We start from the raw sequence: 25,107 nt of genomic DNA on the forward strand, positions 1-25,107 counted from the left end.
CAACACAAGAAGAAGGGACCCCTGGCACTTAGCAAGGAAATGTAAAATGCAAAAGAATTTGGGGTAAGAAACAGCAATGAGGTGTTTGAATAACTCTAGCTCTGCCAGCCACTGCTCATTGCCTCTGATTGAGGTGAACTGAAATTCCAGATTCAGGCTGTGAAGCGGCAGGGAAGGCAGAAATTAAATAAGTCAGACATTTTTAATAACAATTTCAAGCAACTGGCTGCCAGTGGCAGCCTCTTCCTATGGAAATGTGCAGCCTGAGGTAAAGTTACCACTTTTGGGCTGCACTATTTGCATTTAATGACAAATCCTTTCAAAAATTCTCACTTTACCATAGCATCAAGGCCCCAAGGAGTCTCATATTTCAGAGAAATTAATTCAAAAATGGTAACAAGCTCAAGATTAAAAACAACATGAGACAGAAGTTCCTGGGCATATGAACTATTTTGTTAGTTTAAAGTGAAAGGAGGGACTAAAGAAAGCAGCCAACGGGCAGGGATATTGGTCCAGGAAAGGAGAACAGAAGCTTGGACTGGGTCAGTTCTCTTGTACAGATGGACAGCAAGAGCTCGAGATTAAATAAATGGCCATGTGTCCCATTTTACAGGGGAAAAAAAATCCATTTAAAAGCATTCTCAAGCTGAAGAGCTGCCAGCCAACATGATAAAGGACCAAAAGAAAGAACAGTAGGGGTTTTGAAGTTATCCTTCAACAGTATCTGGAGAGCAGACTAAACAAGCATGTAGATCACTTCTGAATTTATCCCTACTATATGGAAATGTATTGTATTTCTATTTAAATTATATTATTTGCCTCTATATATGCATATGCATATGCATAAAACAGAATGTGCAAATCTTGCCATGTTATGCCCTCTTTTAAGTTATGTATTTGCTTTTATTGGAGCTCTAGATTTTAGGGATGATTAAGTACAGGAAGTTCTGCATCATGCCTCCTTCAAATTGTCAGCTGTGAAATTCCATTTTAAGAGAGTATATGAACAATTAACATATAGTGCCAAGTATAAAAAAATAAGACTCTCTTTAATTAAATATGTTTTCATAGCAGTTAGAGGTTAGAGTGGCAAGCCTGCACATAAGCTCAAGGCTAATTCCAGAAATTGTCTAATCAAAAGCTTTTATATTTGAGTTTCCCCTCCACAAAAATGGAGAAACAATCAAGGAAGAATTAAGTACCTGTGTCCCTGCTGCGATCAAATGTAGTCCCTCCAGCTGCATTCCAGTAAAAAAATTTTTGTTGGGGACAACTTTGGTATCTCATTCCATTTAGTTCACAGCTACTGCAGATGTAAAGTTTATCTCATCTCCTGGTCCCACAGTAGAACAAACTCTAGCTATTTTTGAGTAATCTCATCAATAATGCAATAAAGGATTGCCCTCAGAAACGCCTCACTTCATTTTATAAACTAAATATTCTGTACTGTGATATATATCTTCACTGCTGTCAGTTTTAACAGCTAACATTGTGTGGAGGAGTCATCTAGTGCTCTAGAGAATGTATGCAAAGGTAATATGGGGATAAATTATTATTACAGTATGTGTTTAATAATCATTATGTAGGAGAAATATCCTACACTGCAACTTAAATTCCTCAAGCTATGTCTCTCTTAGTAAGTAAATCTTTACCTGGTTAAGTTTCAACTATTTTTTTTCCAGTCCTTCTAGTCTTAATCTCAGACTTCAACTGTAAATGCAAGTCATCAACATTTTATTAATATCCATGGCTGAAAATGTACAAGAGAAAGATAGAAAGGAGCCTGTTTGGGTGGGAAAGAACCCCATCCTCATATGTGGCCCCCATGTGTTCCCCATCATGTGTGAGAAAGAAACTTCAGGCTTCATCACAAAGCATCCAATGTTAGCAGTACAAAGCATTTACATACAAGGGACAGTATGCTTCCCCAGGATGTAACTCAGGATCAATATGGAGCTTCTGAAAATCAGCTTCAGCCATAGTGAGATTTCCAAAGATTTACACCATATTTTCGTGCTATGAGAGCAATTAGTACTGCAGCCTTCCTGCTTAGCTACGGGCCTCAACAGACTTATCTCTACATAAAGTAAGGAGAGCATTATCTGAAATTAGAGAAGCCCACTGAACTCCTTCCACAATTACAATATGGAAAGATTCTGATGTAAGGCAGTGTATACAATTGCAGTTCTTTTTTTCCAGATATACTTAGCTGGGAAATATAGTGGCAAGTATGGCTGCATCCTGTTTCCTGGAAAAGGAGCAACCTCCAATAGCATCCAGCCAAACTTCAGCAACTGTTGCTGTTAACAAAGGACCCTGAATCCAGAAAGGATGGTTTGATATATTTGAAAATTATCTCTGGCAGGCACAAATTAAAGAGATGCTTTGAGATATATAAATTTCAGAAGGTTTGCTGAGAGGATTCCCAATTCCCTAGTTCCATTAGGTCAGAAATGCCAGAAGATAAAACCCACACAAGATTGCTAACTTTCATCAAAATTAAAACTGGTTATTGGAAGGACCATGTTTAAAACTTCCCGACTAACTAGATAGCAGCATCCATCTGGCTCTTCCCTATGGGCAGCTGATGTACTTAAAGGCAGGAAAATGTGACCACAGGCCTAATTCAGAAAGGACAGCAGCATCGAGGAGAAATTTGCAGCTCCAGGAGGAGGAGGATTCTCCTGCACTCTTCTCCATGCTAACTCTCTTGGTCCCTTAGACCTGTCTTCTGTTGGGCTGCTTCCTCCTTTCTTTTCATGACCTCCAGAACAGCCAGTTCCTTTGCTTCTTTCTTCTGATTCCGAGCTTCAAATTCCAGCCTACAACAACCAAGAGATCCATAATTATATGGAGATTTAATTCCACTGCACTTTTCAAAATGCTGGGGAACTCTGGTGTCCTCCTATGCTTGCTCTGAGCTGTTTCTGAGAATTTTCTTCTATAAATCAGGTGTACGGTATTCAGAAAGCAGGCAAGGGTGCTTCAGATCCATTCCTGGGTGGTACAGTGGCCCCAGGAAAAGTATGGCTCTTTAAGAAACAGCTGATCAATACAGAGAGGGTGCCTGTGCTGATCCAAAGCTCCCTTTCCTATTTCAAATCCAAACATTGAGTAATTAAGTTATGGAAATTACCATGCCTTCTTCCTAATTTGTGAAATGTATTCTAGTTGCAATATTGGTTATTTTTAGGGAACTCAAAGTACAGTATACTAAATACAGGCAGCACTGGTGTTCTATGATCTATAGATTAAGGTAGGCCTGAAACTATAGGAAAATTTTGAGCATTCACATGGTACTGTAAACTACAGATATATCTTCGGAACTGCAATTGTTTAACTATAGATTGGGATGGGCAATCCATGGTTTGTGGGCTGCATATGACTCCCAAAATGCATTTTTGCAGTCCTCAAAACCAAGCTGTAAAGTTCAGTAGCAAAACATTCAGAGGTGCCTGCATGGTTTTCTATTGTTTAAGGATTACTTTAATATACTTTAATGTTTTAAGTAACTGTTTAAAGACTGCCCCCACTCCCACCTCAGTGCAAAGACAACTAGAAAAATGTAACAACGCCCACTGCAGCTCTCAATTCTATGTAGGTTCTTCCTTCTTTCTTCTGTAAATTATTATTTTGTGGGTAATATAGCTGGCTTAGTGCAGGGTCATAAAAAGATAGGTCGAGTGAATGAAGAGTTTATAACAGCAGAATCAAGGCCCTATCATACCATACACAAAATTAGTCAGTCACGAGCAACTAACCTGTTCTTAATTATTCTTTTCACTATCAGATCGGTGGTAAGATTGTTGCCACTGTCTACCAGCTGGAAAATACCACGTCTCTTGGGTTCCTGTAGATACAGAGAATAGAATGAATGAAATGAGAAATGCGAACAAAGTCTATTTACAGCAGAAGTGTTGGCCAAGGGTCACACTTAATATTGACCGTGGGGCTGCAGCTGGCAGAGCAATTATGCAAATTGGTGGGTTAGGAGGATTCTCTTGGATTTGGTGGGGGGGGGTATTATTTTATTTCTCTTCTTTTTGCCAACTACCTTAAAGACTTTATAGGACTTGTGCTGTGCTATCTCAACATGGAATAAATTATGCCATCAGTTTTCAGGAATTGTGATAAGTCATAACTCCAGAATGCCCCATCCAAGTCAAGGATGTTCAAGAGCCAAATACAGCCTTAGTGCTTTTGATGTCACCCCTGGTTTACAGACATTCTCAGGAAGACAGCATTGATTCTTATCAAAATAGGTTGAAAAAGCTCCATGGGTACGTACTGTATATAATAGTACAGAAAGAGTTGCTAGAACAACTAGAATTGGAAAAAGAAAGAACTCTGCAGTTTAGCGCAGCAATAAGACAATTTACAACTGGCCACAAAGTTGAAAGCTCAAACTTCACAAACTACTTATGCTATGCTCTTACTGTCCATTTGGCCACAGAATAATTTAAAAATGCCTGAAAGAAATTTGTTTCCATATCATGTATTGTGACCTGAGGTCCAGATAAGGAAAAAATAGATTTCCATAATTCTTACCTCATACGGGTCTGATCCATCCTTGTCAGGTACCACCTCAGTCATCCCATGGCACACAAGATCCACCTACACATAAAGAAAATCTATCACCATCTCCTTAAGCCTTTCTTAGTCTGGAGTGTAATATCTCAAGAATGGATTCATCCCATGTATGTTGTGCCACACTACAGCAGGCACAACTCACCTACGTGATATAGGCAATATACATCCATTATTGAAGCCATTATATATTGGTAAATGCTCTTAAGTGTGTGTCTTTCCAACTGTCTTCCAGATGCTGTTGCCTCACCTCATATCTACTGTTAAGGTTATAGTTTTTCAGAGTATCGGAGAAAATGCTTCAGATAGCCTTTCCCACCTTGATGCTCTCCAGATATGTTGAATTGCAACATCCAGAATAATCAGGTAGCTTGATCTACAATTGGCTGGAATTGCTGTAGTCCAGCACATATGGAGGCTACCAGGTTGGGAAAGGCTGTTGTAGAACAATCAGTGGCTGTACTATTTTTATTTTTGTTTCTGTCTAGCTGGTCATATGTCAAACTAATTTAACCATTTCTTTACTTTTCCAAGCAGTACCTAAGAAAAGCTGAAATTGGGTGCCAAAATCACAACTGGAACTGCTATAACAGACATGTCTAAAATTGTTGATGTGATGGCTGGAAAAGCTAACACAGTACACATAATAAGGAACACTTACCCCCCGTTCCAAGGTCAGGTTTTGAATGGCTGTATATGGTTCCTAAATGTTTTTTTTATTAATTTTCATATTTATGAAATCACAAAGCTTTATTTTGGAGTGATAGAGAGAGGTGCAGAAACTGGTTCACAATCTTGTTTCCTTCCTGCTCTAATGAGTTGCAAAATTACTAATGTGAGATTAGGGGTAAGGTCTCAAAAAAGTTAAAACAGAAGTTACTGCTATTCCTCCCTTGTAATAATTGTCTGAACATTGGCATGGAGCTGGGGTGGGCAAACTCCTAGTCCTTTTTTGCTGGTGGTGGTTTTCCACATGTGAAGGAAAAATGAGCAACAAAACACCTTTTTTTAAAAAAAAACCTAAACCTTCAATAATGGGAAAAGGTAGAGTCAAAAATTCTGGCCCTGCACCCTCTTATGATATCACAGCAGCACTCCATGGCTCTTGTAGGTTAGAACAAAATTACAAGCAAATGAGACACTGAAAACAAAAAGATTACTTTCCCACCCTGCCTAAGAGCACCTGAGATGCCATTTCCACCATTAAGAATATGTTATGATCTATATACCTACAACTACATATATATATATAGAGAGAGAGAGAGAAGTCAGACATCCTCACCTTGAAATGATCCAGCAGATCCGCAGTGACTGAATAGGGAGCTCCAATCACTACTTCAGAAACATACTAAAGGCAAAGAGAAGAGAAAAAAGCCAGCCATAACTACATAGTCCACACATCTACCAATTATTGTTTTAGTTAGTGAATTCTGAAAGTAAGGTTTTAAGAGGAAAATGGAGCATTGAAAGATTCCATTAGGTAATGAGAACTTACTTTTTTGGTATGTACTAATAAAGCTATAGTTCAAAGAAGTAGTAATTGTGGAGCCCTTGGTGTTCTCTGAGTTTGATTGTAGACATTTCATTACCTGACTAGGTAACATAATCAGTGCTAGTGAGTGTGGGGTTTTCCCCCTGTTTATATACAGTATAGGCCCTGCCAGTGTTGGTGGGGGCGTGATTTTCTCCAACCACACCCCCACCAACACTGGCAGGGCAAGCACCAAGGACTCCACAGTCACAACCCTGAGCTACATATAGTCTCTTCTGTTGGAAGTAGTAATTGCAATTTGTATGGTTGTTTGTATCACAAAAAAAAATCACCTACAAGTTCCACCAAAGACAAATAGTCTCTCTTTTACAAAATGTCTAGAAATGCTTGGGTAGCTCCTGACAAAGATTTATGCACCATTATCTCCTATTCCCTATTATCCCAACCTAAGTATTAACTACCAAAATATCATGAACACCATCCTATCATGAATTCATTATTTTTTTTAAAAAAAAATAGGGAGTTTGGAAAACTTTGAAGAACATAATTTCGTTTCTTGGGAAATACTCAGTTTTTAAAAATGTATTTGTTTTACCCTACAGTTCTTCCATGGAACTTAAGGCAATATTCTTAGGTCACTAGATCATCAACCAGGCCCAAGACCTGTTTCACTTCAGGATGGTTAGTTTTATTTGCTGCTTTCACTTCACATCCTAATTAGAAGAGAATGATTCTGGCCAAATACTCACTCTGCAGGCCAAAACGCTGAGGGTTCGCTCGTGGACATTCATTATGGGATAGTTCTTGCCTTTATAGAGATTCACTTCCTGTAATTAAATCATAGCAATTCGCATCAGCATGATGAAATACTCTATTTCCATCTCCCCAGCAGGTGAAGGTGATTAAGTAATCTCCCAACCAAGCCACTACAGAACTGATACTCACTTGGTCAAAGTGCAGCCCAACAATTATATACGGTCGGTTTGCAATTTGATGCACTCTCTCCAGAAAATCCACATGACCTACATCTAATGTATACACATTAAGAAAGCAAACTTCTGGCACTGAATGAAACTAAAATTAATGAGAAGTAGGTATGTTCTTTGCTTTTCACAAGCCCTCTATTTCTTTTCCTAGTAGCTCACAATGGTTGTAGTTTACAAGACTTATAATGACCAGTCAAGGATCATGTTCAGAAATAGTTCTGGAATTGATTGCAGGAACCTTTGCACAACACTATTGGCAAGTGCTTGTCATATTGCAACCTTTAGAATCTACATTCTGGGTTGTTGTTGTTTTTTTAACCTATGCTTAAGCTTGAAATGAATGAACATTCATCCGGCATGCTCTAAAGATTGAGAGGTAAGGCACAAAATGGTGGTTGAATAATGAATAATTACATCAGTCAATGAAAATGTAGGAAGGCAGAAAGAGAGACAGATTTATTCTGCAGGGAAAGGGGGAGATGTGGCAAATTCTGCTTAAAGCATGGCTATTGGAGGATATTATTAGGGGTGAGTCTTCCCACTGGAGGACATAATACAGCTTGAAAAGAGTAGTATTCCATTTTCTTGAGGAAGGCTATATGTGTCACCTTTTTTCATATTAATTTCCTAGATTAAAGTAAAATCTCTTACCACACAAGACCATGCTTGTGTTATAGTTCTTTTGAACTTCAGACAAATCACTAAGAATTCTCAGCTAAAAGTACACTTTACTGTTAGATAAAGAAAAGATACAGTATATTAGCCTAAGTTGCTAGTTGGAAGATCTTGGTTTAGCATTTCTAATAGTAAAAAACAAAACCAAACCTGAAGAACTGGTTAAGATATGGGGTGTAGGCAGTTCCAAAAAAAGACATCAGGACTTCCTAATTTGCTAAAAAAAACTCTTAATTTCATTCCACTCAAAAGGAAACAATTCAGGATACGAAAGAGATCAAAGGCACCAGCCACATAGATTATGGTATCTCCAGGTTGTGGCTCCTTGCCAGATGCAAATTGGATGATCTTCTGAGATGTTTGCAGAAACTGAGAAACTCCGGTCCAGGGACTGTGACCTTTAGGGCACTGGAGAAAGAAGAACAACTTCAATATTTTGGCAGGTATTGAAGTTATTTGCTCAGTTTTCTTCCAATACGATACAATTTGAATTAAATATTTTAGGCAGTAGCAGGTTAAAAAATTAATTCTAATGAATCAACTTCTATATTAACCAACACTGATAAAGATCCAGAAATTGTTACCAAAACAGACCAGTCCAAGTGGATGTATACATTTAGAGATAATAACCACAAAGAATTGGCACCAGTTAAAGGAACATAACTCTCTTCAGAGCAAGATTAAAATAAAACTGAAGTCATGACATTTTTCCTTACCACCAAATATTCAATTAAATGTACTCAAAATGACTGTTTTTCCTATGTTTCTACTTTTATTTCAAATTCCATTGCCCATTACTTGGTTTTATACATACTTTCTTTTAGTTTACACATAACTATAGATGAATTTGAGGGTTTAGTAAATCATAAAGTATAAGCAAAAGCATGATGAAAGATTAGACACAATAATTTTTTTAACGCTTTTCAAGTGAAACAATGAATTCATATAATCAGAAATTCAAATAATGTTCATGGGTACAAAGTGGGCTAGTGCTGATCATGGTCTGGCAATATCATTTATTTTTGACACAAGGAGATCAATATCTATTGCTGCATCGATACTTTAATGCTTACTATAGCAGATTAGAAAAGTGGAAGATAACTTGGCTGCTAAACTCTACTTCTATACCATGATTATCCTCTTGAAACATGACAATAAAGTTATTCAATACAAGGAGCAGAAAGGCAGAGGATTTCATAGAATTAGAATTATGTACACTGATGGAAAATATTTTGCAAAAGGACTGATCACAAGTTCCAACTTTGTTTCAAATGAGAAGGTCAACAATTTATTCCTACGTACACTTGATTTTATTAATTGTAATCACTGACATTCAGAAAATGGTGTACATCTTCATTCAAATTCAAGAAAATCTCTTATGCTAAATAAAACACTATCTCTTGAAAGCCTCAAGAGACTCTGGGAGAATTATTTGGAATCTGAACTCTATGAATCTCATTGGAACTCTTTGTGGCACAGAATTCCTTTTAGATCTGTTACAACAACTCAACAAAAACTGACCCTGAACATTCATAGGAGGCACTCTGCTAAAACTATGTTGTATAAATTGTAAACTTTCTAAATTGTGTTAGAAAGGCTTTAAGCACATTGATACATATTACCATCTCTGACAGCAATACCTAATGAGCAATGTCAACCTTTGTGGTCAAAGGATCTAGAATGATCACTATGCCCTCCACCTCACATCTCCCCCCAGCCCCCTGGGTTCCTCTGTCCCAAGCCCACCTACCCATATCTGCTAACCTCCAACAACACAGCTACCCACCCCAAACACCAACAAGCATCTACCCTTCACATGTTCATGGACTGACTTTTGAAGTTATTCATTTTTTACATATATGCCAATGAAATATAGTAATTGATTCTGCATTTTGTTTTGCTATTTTTAATTAATATTTGATATTTTTATAGCCTGCATTTTAGAAGATTTTACACACCCATATATACCTCCCTCTTCTTTTATTCTGATTACTTTACATATATATTTTTGTACCAACAATAATTTAACATATGCACAATAAGTGCCAGAAACTGCTCAGAGTGGAAAGGAAGATTAGCTCCACCAGGTGGCATTCTTTGGGACTGCTTCTACAACTTAGTAAAACGATCTCATGCACTGTATGCACATTACAACTCTGACGCCAAAGAGCAACTTATCTGTTATATGACATATAAAGCTATACAATTCTCAAATAATTTCTTACATAGTGCTTGTGTATTGTAAAGAAGAGGCCAAATATCGAAGATATTTCAAGTATATCTGGATGCCCTATACAGATGTTCCTTGAACCCTCTGCAAAGCTTGAAACTAGCTATAATGACCCCTAAACAAACTCCTTGATTACAAAACTGCTCTGATATTGATGGTTACAAGTTTGTCTTCTTATAAATGTCCCTAAGTAAAAACAGGAAATAAAGTGATTTTTGTTTTTATGATTCAGATATTTCCATAAATATATTTCCATATATTGGTATCATGAAAATATTTCCATAGATTAGCATCTGCAGGGGAGCGAAGGACAAAACAAGTGTTGCAACACTGCAGTGCAAATTCTATCCCTTTTCAGATTGAACATCTTTTGCATGAAAGATTCCAGAGCACCTTACATACTCCGCCTCCTCCTCCTCCTCCTCCTCCTCCTCATAATAATAATTAGACAATCTCTGAACTGAGTTTTACAATCTAAAAAAATAACAATGGAGAAACAGAAATACTTTAAATGAATAAATCATCAATTTCAGACTACTCTATCACTCTAAATTTGGAATAGTTCCATTATAATTCTCATACTATCTCTGATTAAGCATAAGCTGCATGGAGCAGAGGGTCCTATCTCTGATGTGACTGCTGGTGCTGGTTCTTACCTTCCCTAGGTTATCTGCATGCTTCCGATAATCTGTATCTTCAGCCTAAAAGAGAAAAGAAGCATATTAACAGTAAAGAAATTTCACTGGACCCATCCAGCTAAGGAAAGGAACATACGGACCTCTAAATTAGGTATAGCAGATCTCCGATTCCTCAGAATTCGTCATTAAAAAATTTTTTTTTTGCCTTCAGATCAGTGTTGACTCCTGGTGACTACATGGACAAGTCCATGCAGTTTTCTTGGCAGCATTTTTCAGAAGTGGTTTGCCATTGCCTTCTTCCCAGGGCTGAGAGAGGGAGTGACTGACCCCAAAACACTCAGCTGGCTTCTGTGCCTTAGGCAGGACTAGAACTCAGTCTCCCAGTTTCTACACCAAACCAGTTCTCATTAAACATTTCACATCCATGTAAAGAGAACCTCACAGCTGAAAAAAGTACAGTTGTGCACAGCTTCAAAAACATGCTTTATTCTAAACATGCCTTGAGCAAGGGGGCTTTACAAGACAATGTGTACTCTGTCCCCATCCTATTCCATCACTAAAAGGAAGCAAAACTGCCATGTTACTTTTGTTCATGTCACTCCAAGGTCCTCTTAGGGCTCCTGGAATTGCCAGATGAGATAACGAGTACCTCAGCAAAGTGAATTATGTTGCCTCCATGCTTCAGTGAGATGAATCGTACTGACTTCATAGCATGAACTGCCTGACTGTGGAAAGGACAGATACTTTACACGCTTCTAGAAACTAGCTCAGTGTAGTTCAGAAGCACAGTGTGGCCTTCTAGCTTCTGCCACAGAGACACATGGACTAAATATATTCTTAGCCCAATAGCCCATTTAGTAAACTGCTACAATTTAACACTATTGTATAAATGCCCCTGACCTAAATTAAATCTTGATCCATTTGCCAAGCAATGCAACCTGACCTCCTCTTTCCAAATCCCACCCTTATCTGATGATCCAAATAATAACATTTCTGCTGTAAGTTATTTTCTTTCCTTCTCTGTAGCACATCTGATGTGCACTGCATGCATTTCAAACAGCACTTCCCTAAGCATATACTTTTACTTTGGTTTTGGCATCTGCTGCCTAGAAGGCCTGTATCAAGCAGCAATAATCCTGGAACACATCAAAGAATGATCAGAGAGTTTACAAACTTCCCCAAGATTGATCTGAAAAACTAAAAACTATTACTGTCCTCTGTTCCAAAAGCACTCATAGATCAGTGGTTCAGAGTACTGAAGGAAACAGAGCACCTTAAAATTTTCTAAGCCACTTTTTCACTTACAATGTTGCTGTGATGGGCCTTGGTCATAAGCAACATCCGGCCAACCAGATCTGTGGTGGACACTCCCTGGGTGCGTTTACACTCCCTGCAACAAGACAAGTTTGAGATGAGATAGGAATTTTGCTAACCATTATTCACAATGTTAGTGGAGTCCTTCGCCCTACATCTTTTTACTTGTCTGAGAATATCTTGGTAGACTTTCTTTTTTCTTACCTTTTTTTTAAGTTTTGAGTTTTTAGCAAGAAAATAACCTATTTCTTTCCTTCCTAATTGTAGGTTTGATGATACAGAACACTAAACCACTCTTTCCCATGTTTCCCTCCTCAAGCTCTTCTGTTATGTTACTAATAAGTTTCATCCATTTTGGGTTAAATCATTGACAGTTTTCACATTTTCATCTGATATATACCATGGCTGAACAAGAGTTAAGGACAAAACCAGATTAATGCGTAATAGTCTAATATAGTTCTACGGCTGAAGTGCAATGGCAGAGTATTTGAATAGACCACCAGGGAACCAATATATACACATTTGAAACATATAGAGGAAAAGCAAGCCACAGGTGCAATAAAAAAAATAGCAGGGCCTTTCAGGATTTCTGAGCAGAACAACATAAATAGGGTTTTACCTATATCTCCCAGCTTTCTTCACTTCCTCGTACGTATCCTTGCCATCTGCAGTAAGTGTGATGTCATCTGTATTAAAAAAAAAACTGCTGATAAATTGGAGGAGCTGCTTAGATAGTCTAATCAGCAGATTCCTACAATATGCATTTTAATTATGGCAAACAAGTATGCAAGCAAGGCCGTCTTCTCTAACAATGAAGAAAGATTTTGCTAGTTATCCTTCTCCATCTCGAAGATAATCAGTCCAATGGATCAAGCAATGCTGTGGGAAGCTCAGGCTGCTCAGCTGCTGGAAACCTGAGTGCAATTCTGCAAGCAGTGTTGATCTCCATTTCATTTCTGTTCTCAAAAGCAAGACACACTGTACTGTTAATTAACCATATGTTTATGGCTTTATTACATTATATCACTTGTGCAACTGATGTGCAAGAAGTAGTATAGAAAATGAGGATGATGTACATTAACAAAGATAGCAAAATGATTTTACCATTTATTTTAATCAGTAAAGCAGACTCTTAGCATATATAGGTAGATAATGTGGTACATCAACTCCAGTACTCACCCCCATGTACACAGAAGTCACAGTTGTATTTATCCAGAGTTTCCAGTGTTGTGACATAAGGAGCTCCTTGAACAATTTCATCTACCCACTTGATGGCCTTCACCATTTTGTATCTTTCTTCCTGAGTAAAGACAGGGGGGCCTTTATGTTTGGATATTTCATCTGAGATTTAGAATAAAAAAAACAGAGAAGAAGAGGTGATTATCAGGCCTGCGTGTGCATCCCATGCATCCGTTAATTTCCCACAAATTCCTGCAGAAGGAAAAAGATAAAATAATCTGAGTAACCTTTAAAATTTCAATAGTAAGCTTTAATTAAGGCTCACATTTGGCTTGCCCCAGGAAGCAATCTCTGACTCTACAGTACTAAGACTATAAAGACTCTGTAGCTTTGCTCTTTCTTCTCCTGATCAGACAAGATGCTTCTGATTACCAATTGCTGAAAAGAGTACCATGACCCTTTGTTTATAAGGATTCTAGTGACATTAATTTTTAAAAAACTATTTTATGAGGCACATGTACATTCATGTTTATTTAATTATACTGCTCATTCAGAAAGAAGCTTGTATAGAGTACAGATTTTCTTGACATCAAATATGAATATTTTATGCACAAAACAAACATAAATATTGATTATTCTAGGCAAAATAACATAGCTTACTATTAGGGTTACTATCCAAGAATGCAAAATCTTCCAAACACATTGTGAATGCCAGTCTATATGCCAGACTGTCAATCCATATTTCAATGAGGAGGCATGATTTTTTGACACATAGATGCAGAAATACCCCAGACCTTCCCTATATTCTGGGGATAGAAAATCTGAATCCTTTTAAAAGACAAAGGAAGAACTGGAGGAGGAAAAAAGCTATAGACCAAGGCTGGGGAAAGGACTAGGATTCTGTCTATTTCCTCAACAGCCTCAGAATTAACTTACTAAAGTCCTCAGGAAGCAGGAAGTCCATTCAAAGGGAATATAAAATAAAATCAAGAGAACAACTGATGACAGAAGGACATAGTTTGTCAATAGTTTTCTTATTTACAGTTATCAGAAATATTTAAAGTAGACACAAGAATTCATGGTATTGAACCATGTAAGACAGAATTTGAAATGGAATTGTGTACAAATGATGAATATATAATTGCTAAAATGTATAAACTTTTATTGAAATTTGAAACAGAAGAAGAACAGGTCAAAGAAGGTATGAAAAAGTGAACTAAAAACTTTGGTTATAATATACAAATGGAACAATGAGAAAATATGTGGTTGAAAGGACTGAAATTTACATTATGTTATAATCTTAAAGAGAACTTATAAAATGATGTACTGTTGGTATATGACACCAGAAAAATTATCCAGAATGTATAAAAGTACTTCAAATTTATATTGGAAATGTGAACAACAAGAAGCGCCATTTTATCATACTTGGTGGATGTGTAAAAAAACTAGAAAATTTTGGGCTCAAATACATATAGTGATTCAGAGGATTTTAAAGATTAACGTTCAGTTGAAACCAAAACTTTTCCTCCTGGGACTGATGGATAAACAGTTAGAAAAGAGCCACGGAACATTGTTTTTATATATGATAACTGCAGCAACATTATTGTATGCACAAAGATGGGAAGATTCGGCAATACCTGCAACGGAGGAATGGTTGGTGAAGATGACAGAACTTGCTGAAATGGCTAAATTGACTGGTTTGATTAGAGAAAAGACAATATCCACATTTATCGATGACTGGAAACCCCTTATGGACTTTTTGAGTAAAAAAGAAAAAAATGAACTTATAATTTATGTTTTTGATGATTAGACAGGATAGATTATAGAAAGAAGAGAGTCATGATGTAACCTTAGAGAGAGAGGTTAAAATATAACTGCTGTGAAGAAGATTGGAAGCCACTTTTTAATATCTTTCTTTATATCTTTTTTCCTTCTTTCTATTTTTCTTCTACTTTTTTTCCTGCACTTTTAGCTTTTGCTTTTTTTCTCTTTTTCTTTCTTATTTTTCATTCTATTTTAGTTTGTATTAATTCTTATTATTGTTAAAACTTTATATATGTATATGTATATATGTATATGTATATGTATATGTATATGTATATGTATATGTATATGTATATGTATATGTATATGTATATGTATAGGAAGCAGAAAATCCAGGAATAACTGAGACAGAGGGAACATTTGTTTCAGGAAAAGGTTACCTCTAAAAAGCACAGATTAAAAACATCTAGCTAGGAATGTTACATTGTTTAATCTTTCTTTTATTGTGGTGTGTTGAAATGTCCTGGTTTTTAATTTTATTCTGTGCAAGTTTGTTAATTGTATGTACTTCAGCCTTTATGCATATCCTCAATTTGTGCATGAGACAATAATTTAGAATCTTTTCTGATCTACAATTATTAATTTGAAGCTTTCAGCAACATACTTCTGTTAATTGTGGTAGAATGCTTATTTGTAGTAGACTAGTATACAGTATCTTGTGGTCTGCTGGGAGCATTACAACTTCTTATGTAAATGTTCTTTTTTAATAAACCTGCTATTTTTCCACAATCTGAACAGCTCTATAACTGATCTTCTTCACTACTGAAATCTGGCATTTTTGACATTTAAAATTGAAAAGGATTTGTATAGCTTATCTTTTCTTTCTTTAATAAAGTTTGATTTTGTTTATGTCTTATAAGATTGGTCTATTTCCTAAGAATGACAGAGCAAGCGGTGAATCCTTTTGTCACACACCTTTGAGCTTACATGGCAAGGAGGTGCAATATAGAAATTATTTAAATTATTGCATTTTTATTTATTTTTTAATATTTCACTCACTAGAAAGGCAGCACAGGTTGTAAGAGCCCTATGTTTCTTATACACTGAGATGAGGGGGTGAATGCCAGTGAGGTGCCTCTAGAAAGTAGGCTGTGGCACTGGGAATCACTAAGTTTCCACCCAAAAGCAGGGATAGGGCCAGTATGTAAACACTCATATGGTTTCAGGAAGAGAAGTACTGAGACCTCCAGCTTTCCTCTCTATGGGATCAGCTGTTGTGCTATGTATTATTTAAGTTTAATGATATAAAGACTGAGCTCACACTAGAAGATTGCTAAAAACTAAGCTGTGCAGGATTCCAAACTAAATAATTCCAAGGGAGATGAATCACACTAAACCAAAGTCAATCCAATGTGTAACCATTTGTTCTAAGATATAATGTAGTTTGTTTTGATTTGGTTTAGTGTATTGTGCATGCTCCACAATTTGAAAACTATGGTTGATGGCAGTCTTTTGCAGACTCGCAAAGCACCCCAAAAGTCATGCCACTGAAATTTGTGGCACATTAAAAACGATCAGCAATGTGATTTTACACATTGGAAAATAGGTTTAACATATCAATTTCACTTAAAAAACCCAAACTACCAAAAATGTTTAAAAAGAAAAAGGATTGAAAATTACTAACCCTAACCCTCTGATGATGTCACCATGTCAGTATCATGGTCCATGACCCTCAGCAGCTGAAAAGAAAAATGAAAATGAAAGTATGGCTCTTGGATGCAAACAGGATGCCTATTCCTGCTTCAACATTAGTGCAATGTGTGAACCCAATCAATGTGGTTTATCCAACAAACAATGGTTAAAACTCCCAGCTTAACAAGATATATGAATCCAACCACCTTCTACAATAGGAATTGGATTGGAGCATTATTGGGTATGTTGGTTTAAATACACTTAAGGTAGGGAGAAAATATCTCCCCCACCTTTTTATTTATCTTTATTCTTTTTTTCCCTTCTTCCTTAGGAGGAAGGAAATGGGGTCTTTGTGTCCTTGTCATGTTCCAGATGGGAGTCACTGATGCCATTTTTCCCCCAATTTTAGCTTTAGTCAGTTTTTCCTTTTTTCCTGCCTGATTTTAAAGAATATAATTGGCATACTTCAGTAAGATATTGGGATGAAAAGAATATTGATTATTTAGTCTTATGGGCTCAACCTGAAAGCTATTATTTGGTACTCTTAAAGTTCTGTCCTAATTATTATAGGAGTTTGGTTATTTTTTTCCAGTAGATAAGGTAGTTAGACACATTTGTATTCTACTGGGAAGAAAATTAAAGTTTGACTCCAACTCTCATGAAAAATTGACACTGTGGATTAATCCCTAGTTAAAAATGTTTGGAAAAGATTTTTAAGGGAAAATCTGGGTTGAAAATGGGATTACTAACAAGTAGTAAGCAGATAACTTCAAAACCCTTGAAGTTTTACAAAAGGAATGTAACTTACCTAGTACAACCAAATAGTAATACAGGAAGTCCTCAGTTAACTATGGCAATTGGGACCAGAATTGCCATCACTAAGTGATGCGGTCGTAAAGCAAGATGTCATGTGACAAGACTGCTTAGCGATGGTTGCTGTTGTTAAGTGAATCACTGTGGGTCGTTAAGTGAGGATGTCACATGTTCACCATTTGCAACCTCCTGCTTCCCCACTGACTTTGCTTGTCAGAAGATCGCAAAGAAGGTTGCAAATGGTGACCATATGACCACAGTATGCTGCGATGTCATAATTGTGAGCCAGGTGCTGAGCATCTGTATCGCAATCACATGACCTCAGGGACACTGTGATGGCCAGAACTCCAAGAACCGGTTCTAAGTACCTCTCATTCAGTGCCATCACAAGTTTGAATGGTCACTGAACAAGTAGTCATTAAGCGAGGGCCATCTGTATACAGAGTTAAAAACACTTTTAGTTTCATTGTTTGGCCCTGATGCCCCAGTAGCTTCTGAAATCGCAGAAGTGCTGATATACTGGAAAAAGCATTTATAGAGACCTAATCAACAATTTATTATTAGCAAATGTTAACAAAAATAAATTTGGATAATATATAAGAAATATGGAATAGAGTTGAAATAGATTTAAGTATGTTGAACACAATTTAAAAACTCATTTAATTCAGCAAAAAATAATTCAGGCTTATTGGACTCCCCCAAAGTTGTTTAAAAAAGCTTGGCTGTTACCCTTTTTTATGTAATACTTACATAAAAAGTATTATGGAACTCTAATGCACACTTTGTGCTCATGTCCACTGATAATTCCTTATTGGTTAGATACTAATACTATGCTGAACCAGGTTCTAGATAGGAAGTTAATGTTAAAAAATGTCAATGTGTTAAAGTATATTTTATAAAACTGAATTTAACAATTTATGAAGACCTCTGGATAAATTATGCCTGGAATGCTGCAAAGGTGATGACTATGTACTCCTAGAAAGATATTTATGTACCACATTCTAAATGTTGGTTCAGTGAAATATGTCAAAACTCAGCCTTTGAACTAGTTTTGTTTCAACAGAGGCAAGATCAGACCAGATGATTCCATTGATCTAGGTTTACCTTTAACTTTAAATTTTAATTATAATGATTTGTATAAATACGTAATTAAGATCTTGAATATAAAAGTAATAGACTCTCAAAATCTTGGATTCCTTTTTATTCTATTTTTAACTTTCAATTTCTTCTATATACTTCTTATTTCACGCTTTTTCAGTTTTTTTCTTCACTTAGTTTTGCTTAGGTTTTTGCTTTTATTTGTGTAGGATTTTCTATAATAGTGTTTGCGACGGAGGTCCGGGATTGTGGGAACTAACCTGTTTTTTTTATGTATGTTTCCTTGTCCAAATTAGTAGATGGAGAAGCTTCCTGACTCCACTTTGAAGTAATGGGAATGAGGGTTTTATCACCGGGGAGAAAAAAGACAGGCTTTAGATGTTAGTAAGCTATAAATTGTTGTAACCAGATAAGACCTTGTGGAGAAACCCCAGTTGTATGTTGATTTGTAACTTTTGAAACCTTTGTTAATTAAAATCAAAGCAGTATCCTTAATTGTTGTCACCTGTGAAGAGGGGTGGAGGCCAGCCTGGAAAGAGTACTTAAGATAAGCCCTGGAGCTATAGAAGGAGGACAGAGGGAGTTTTGGTAGAAGACATTGGCTTTGTATCTTTGTTGATCTGTGGAATCTACTTTCCTCAAGGAAGCTGCTCAAGCTTTAATCTCATTTGTGTGAGGGAGAAACGGCTCGCTTGGAAGGCTACTTCATGTGAGGCTGCTCAGGTGGAAAAGGACTTATCTATCTGCTTTTTACTTCTATGGGACTGTTTGCTTTCATTGAGCAAGTTTTAATTTGCAGCTTAATTTTTTTGTATTTAATCCTTTGAGCAGTAAGTAAAAAAGCCTTGTTTGGAAAGTACTCATTTGTTTCTTGAATTGTTTTGGCATTGCACACAACCAGCAACGGAAAGGACCCAGAGAGAGATGTACCAGCCCCAGGGGTGGTTGTCACAGTGTTATATAGTTTATATGTAAGTTTGTTATCACATGTTATCAGTTGTAATGTCTTTATAAGATCTAATAGAAAAGTAAAAGAAAAACAAATTCAGAACAAGAATGAACAACTTTGGCGCACATGCTCTTTGACTGACCTACCAAGGCCAATTTCTGAAATGTGGACAAAAAAATAGAAAAAATGAAAACAATTTCTAAAATTAATTTAAATTAACTAAATAGTTATTATTAGGCTTGCTATATTTAATATTGCTTCTACCATATTAAAAATACAATTCATCTCAAATTTTTGGAGAGGCCTTTGGGGATGTACCCAAGATTTTGTGGAGGTTGCAGGTTTTACATCAGCAATCTATCTCCATCTGAAGTTTGACTATGCCACTTGAATTCTTGTAACATAGGCCAAGATTCAGATACAGCCCCAGAATCTATGGAACTTTGTAGATTACAGATGATAGTGTCTGGATATATTACTAAATGTGTTGGCTGAAGGGAATATGATGCCATATCACAATTTTAGACACTATTCTGAGGCATCAATGTATCTCTTTCTAGCAGAACCTCTGAAAAGAAAAAAGAAAATAGTAATGCAGTTTCCTTACCATCTGTGTGGACTCCCACAATCAGATAATCTCCCATTGCACGAGCTTGTCGCAACTGGTTGGAGTGTCCATAATGTACCATATCATAGCTACAAAGAAACAAACAAAACAATACAAAAAATAACAAAGAAACCTCTGTAAAGAGTTTGGCATGTTAATGCTTGTTTTCACAAGATTCCGCCATTAGCATGCAAAGAACTTCAATCACAGTCCCACTAAACAAAGTTTTCTCAGCTGTACCATCAATATTGCTTATTAGTGGTGTCTACAGGATTGGAAGCTTTCATCATCTGTCCCTTCTGTACAATGTCAAGAAGCACATACAAAAGGGGTGGAGCTTGCATTACAATGGTGAAGCTCTTTCATCACTTCCTCTTCTTTGCTCCCCTTACCTCACCTGACTACTCACAAGCAGCAAAGTGTAAATTTATTTCTGGTTATATTACTGGACATACTACTGTTTTTTCTGTTATTTTCATTCCTCTACACTTCAAATTCTGATTTCAGTTGTAGCATCTATAATATTACATTCTATTACCTGATAAGTGGAAAGTATATTATCAATGCATGTAGATACTTTTACAGTATTCCTAAAGAGTCACAAGTAAAAAGTTCAAATATGTTTTGATCTTGATAATATTTTTCTGACCTGAAAGGAAAACTAAAATGGTGATAGTTGCAGAAATTCTTGTTCCCTCTGCTGCATCAGTAATATATTGAACTGATGTGCGTGCATTAGAGGGGGGATGGGCATATGAATATTCAGTCTCCTGATTCAGATCAGTAAAGAAAGAGCAGAGTGAATGGGAAACAGGCCTCACAAGAAAAACTATTTAAATCCAACCCCGTTTTCAGCTATCAGGAATTCTGAGAAAAGAAAACAAAGAAAAAAAGTCTTTCTAAACTGTTTATAGGATCCAGGTATTAATCCTTCATTCAGACAAGAATAAAAATAGAATTTGATCTATATTGTGTTCACAAAATACTTAATGTCATAAGTGTATGTCTTGAAGAACCTTTCAAACTTAATATACATTGGACTCATTCCTTGTAATTGGATGTTCATAAAATTCTTTCTGGCAATTTTACCTGATTTGGCTATTGCCTCTTTTTAAGCTTTGTTAATATAAATATTGCCTAGTTTTTGCCTCTCTTCTGTTTTCCATCTGTCAAGGAATCTGAGTGTCTTAGCTAAGGATGGAAATGGGTTGGACTTTATATTTTCAAAACTGGGAAAGTAAGATTGATGGCATATTTCTTAAGCCCAACCATCTTTGGGAGATTGCTGGGTACAACTTAAATCAGATTTGTATCAGACAGAATCCAATTTACATATCCACAGTCTATTACTCCCAAATTCCATCTAAGCTTAACTGATAAAAATGCATCTTGAACCCCAGTTACATTTATATCTCCTGTACATTTTTCTGTTTTTAAAACTTCCCTAATGAAAGTTCTTGAAACTAGAAGATTTGCACACTTTTTTGGTCATCTTAAAATTCACCTCAAACAAAATCTGAGTTTCCACAATTATATTTCTATTACGATTTGGTGCAGCTTCTCTGGCTGATAATGATTAGAAAGGGAAAACGAAGGGGAAAAGGTGAAATAAATAAATGTGCTGTTAAGGTAATTAATACAGAATACCTTATTTTGCTAAGAACAACAGGTTATCTTTTTTTCAAGCTAAAAAACAAAAGTGTGTAAATGGAAAGATGGATTACACATTAATAAAATGAGAATACAGTTTCAGGAGAACTTCAATCCTTCAGGTTTCATTTGGCTGTAGCCCAGATGTTGGCAAATGCCAAGCAGTTTTTAATGGGGCCCACAGCTATCATATTACAATTCAGAATGAACCTTGGTGCCAGCATTCCCAGGGGTTATCTTCCAGGAGTCATATGGCTTTAAATCCAGTTTTTATGACAACATCTGGAACAGTTCCAGGTCCACTTGTCCCCTTCCTCTGTAACCGAACTGGGATATTGCTGATATTAGCATTTGCAGTTTAAAAATGCACTCAGAAAAAAAATTACAGGATGTTAGACTCACTGAGGTACATGGCGATAATAAATACATATTCTATGATAATCTCATTGCCAAATATAGTATTTTCTCTCATCTTCCTGATACGACTGATGCTGTTGATTACTTCCTCTTGACTGATTCCATTTTGTTCATTCATTGGCATGCTCTCAACTAGTTTGTTTCCTTTCTAACTTTTTCACCAAAGTGGAAAGGTCTCTCAGACATCTGTCTAGCTTGGCTCAATATTTTTTTTCCTACATATTTTCACTTCATCTCTGAACTCCACAGGATACTTCACTGAAAACAGGTAAATTGCTTGAATATCCCTAGATTTACTATTGTGATTTCAACTTGCTGGTACCTCCAATATATCACTTTTGCCTTCAAATGGCACTCTACTGTTGACTGTTTATAACTTTAACTATTTCCCTTATGGTGTGTTCAGGCAATAAATACTGAGTGGCCTGTCTTATTCTTTTCTTTTTTCTTTCACAAAAATAAAGGAAATTCAAAGTCTCATGCTGCTGCTGCTGCTAAGAAACTCCATGGCTGGTGATTCTCTTTATACATTTGTTGTTTCAAGCATTCCAACAGTAGTTATCTGCACAAGTCCAACTGTGATATATTGCTGTCCCTCAAATTAAGTGACTCCTGGAAACTACTGGCACACACTCATGTTTTCATGACAACAATGCAGAAGTTGATTACTAGATTTTTTTTTAACTTTCCAATCTAGCTTATAGTCCTGAGAATTCTTCAATGTTTCCAATCAAGAATTAACCAGATCTGACTCTCTTTACCTTTCTCAAGTTCAGTCAAGATTGGACAGGTGCTGCCACCATAATGCTAATATGGGTAACAAATGATGATTATGAGCCTAAGATCAGCGAGAAATAAATGGCTGTTCAGATGATTCAGAGTGAAATTGAGACTGATAAGATCAGAGCATCCCAAGAAATCATGTCAGGGAATACTGAATACTTCTCCACCAAGGGCTTTATAATGATGCTAAGAGGTCTACTTTGCTAGGATTGTGTTATAAGCTACTACAAAGCAAAACAAAACAACCCACCCTCCACAAATAAAAATTAAAATATTACTTTCAGAGACAGCAAATATGGTGGAAGCAATTCCAGAGTTCAGTGTGATCATGGAGATAACATTGAATGGGTGAAAACACAATAACTATCACTCTACTTAACTGTAAGCAACTACTGAATAATTCAATGAATTATGACCTGATTCAGCCTTCCCAAATGTAGTACTCTCCACACTTAATTATCACTTGTGTATAATGGAACTTGTTGTCCAACACTCTCTATGGTACTAAACTGATGAAACTGGCTGAGTTATCTAGACATAAAGCAGGCTACAAATCTGATAAGTAACTGAAGAATATAATGAATAGCTTGTTTAAGTTACTGCTGTACCTTATATCCAAATGGAAGCAAATAATTCTATTCAAACAGTATTTAAATAGAAATCAGATTTTGTCTATTGATTAAGAATTTCAATATCAATCAGGAAGGCAACAGAAATAAAAGAGAATCGTTTTGAAACTGGCTCATAGTCTTCATGTTACAAAGGTAGCTATAGAAATTGCAATAATATAAAATATGTTGAATTCCAACGTTCATGTTCTTGACTTTATGTATGTTGACAAAAAAGTAACAGGAAATACAATTCTGGGAGAGCAATATTACTTCTTGCAGTGGTTTACAATTATTACATTATCCCTACCCATTTACAAATACAATTTAGCCCCCTTAAATTTTACCCATGGCAATAAGAGTTAATTTAGGCAGTGGTAATAAATGTGAGTAGCTATAAGCAAATACTGTTTTGTGGCTAAAATGGAAGCTTCCCAGAACATTAAATAATCTCAAAGTATGTCTTTGTGGGCAATTCATGCTTATAAGCCTATTTAAATTCCAAAGTCCTTTTGACATAGTACAGAGAAGAGTACACTCAGTCCTTTCACATGGGTTAATTTGTTTATTACAGGCTGCCTGCTTCAGGAACAAGACAATCAGAGGGAAAAAAGAGAAGAAAGAGAAATCAACAAGAACGGATTATTCACAGCTACCCACCTACCACTGGAACTGCTGCCAAGAGCCTGTGGGATTGGTAGCCTTGAAGTCAGCCCATCTCAAAAACTCAGTTGATGCAAATTGCCAGTCTATTATTTTTTACTACTTGCACACACATGCCCAGGCACATTACAAATCCTGTCCTAATAAGCACTTCTGGCAGACAGAAATCTCAAGCATCCCTAAATGAAGTGGTGCCAAAGACTCCACCAAAAATGCTGAAGAGGTCAAGCAGTTCTTGCCAAAACCTGAAATTTCAGATGAGCCTACAGCAAACTCTTCCGGGCTTCAACACTATACCACACAGCACCCCCCCCCGCCCCCCCCATCATAGCTTTGCGGTAAATTTAGCTCTAGTTGGCTCTCCAGATCTAGGCGCCCTACAACTCTGACAGCAAAAGACACCCAGGCTTGCATGAACGAGCACCTAATGGGAAGGAAATACTCCCGGCCAGAAAGCCTTGCGGGGAGCAGCACGGTAGTCAGGCGCGGGGCTGCAGGGGAACACCAGAGAGGAGCCATTCAACAGAAGGCAGAAGCGTGAGGGGCGTTGCCATGGGGACCCATTTCGGAGCGGCAGCTACTCAACGCCGTGGCGAAGGGACGCCTCGGCAGCGGTTGCCATAGAAATGCCAAGAGAAGCCTCACAACTACAGGGTCCATCTCTCCGGACGGACACTCACCATCCATCGCACCAGACGCGCACAGGCCGGGCGGCGGCACTGAACGAGGAGGCGCCTCCGGCAGCTCCGTTCCGCAGCATCTTGAGCTGGCGAGTGCCGGACGATCAGCTGCCGTCCTGACCCCGCCGCTGTCACTGGTCAGGCCCTCCCCGCCACGTGATCAGGGAGGAGCCGGGGCTGCCGAAAGCGCCGCCACGCGACGGCGGGTTCTTTACGTCCCTCAGGGCCCGCCCCCTTCAAAAGCCGCTCGGCTTGAAGGGAGGCCCTCGGCTCTCTCGTCCG

At 37.1% G+C, this 25,107-nt stretch overlaps 1 protein-coding gene across 2 annotated transcripts; it reads right to left on the reverse strand.

Annotated features, from left to right (window-relative positions):
• Nucleotides 1-1,717: 1,717 nt before the first annotated feature.
• On the reverse strand, nt 1,718-24,969 carry PCYT2 (phosphate cytidylyltransferase 2, ethanolamine). Of its 2 annotated transcripts, none has more exons than XM_007427779.3 (13): nt 24,826-24,969; nt 20,025-20,113; nt 13,102-13,263; nt 12,542-12,608; nt 11,914-11,998; nt 10,627-10,671; nt 8,010-8,148; nt 7,025-7,107; nt 6,829-6,906; nt 5,870-5,935; nt 4,549-4,614; nt 3,762-3,850; nt 1,718-2,822 (listed from the first exon to the last, which is right to left on the reverse strand). In XM_007427779.3, exons 1-13 carry the CDS (start codon nt 24,903-24,905, stop codon nt 2,702-2,704), a joined length of 1,170 nt encoding a protein of 389 aa, XP_007427841.1. In that variant the 5' UTR covers nt 24,906-24,969; the 3' UTR covers nt 1,718-2,701. The 2 variants fall into 2 exon arrangements, with proteins under 2 accessions (XP_007427841.1, XP_087994554.1); XM_088138428.1 differs by lacking the exon at nt 24,826-24,969 and adding an exon at nt 16,550-16,604 and having other exon boundaries at nt 20,025-20,105.
• Between the last annotated feature and the right edge of the window lie 138 nt (nt 24,970-25,107).

This window comes from Python bivittatus, unplaced genomic scaffold (genome assembly GCF_059951505.1).
Source record: "Python bivittatus isolate LINGU-HERP-01145 unplaced genomic scaffold, Pbiv_v1 ctg000220_np1212, whole genome shotgun sequence".
NCBI lineage: Eukaryota > Metazoa > Chordata > Lepidosauria > Squamata > Pythonidae > Python > Python bivittatus.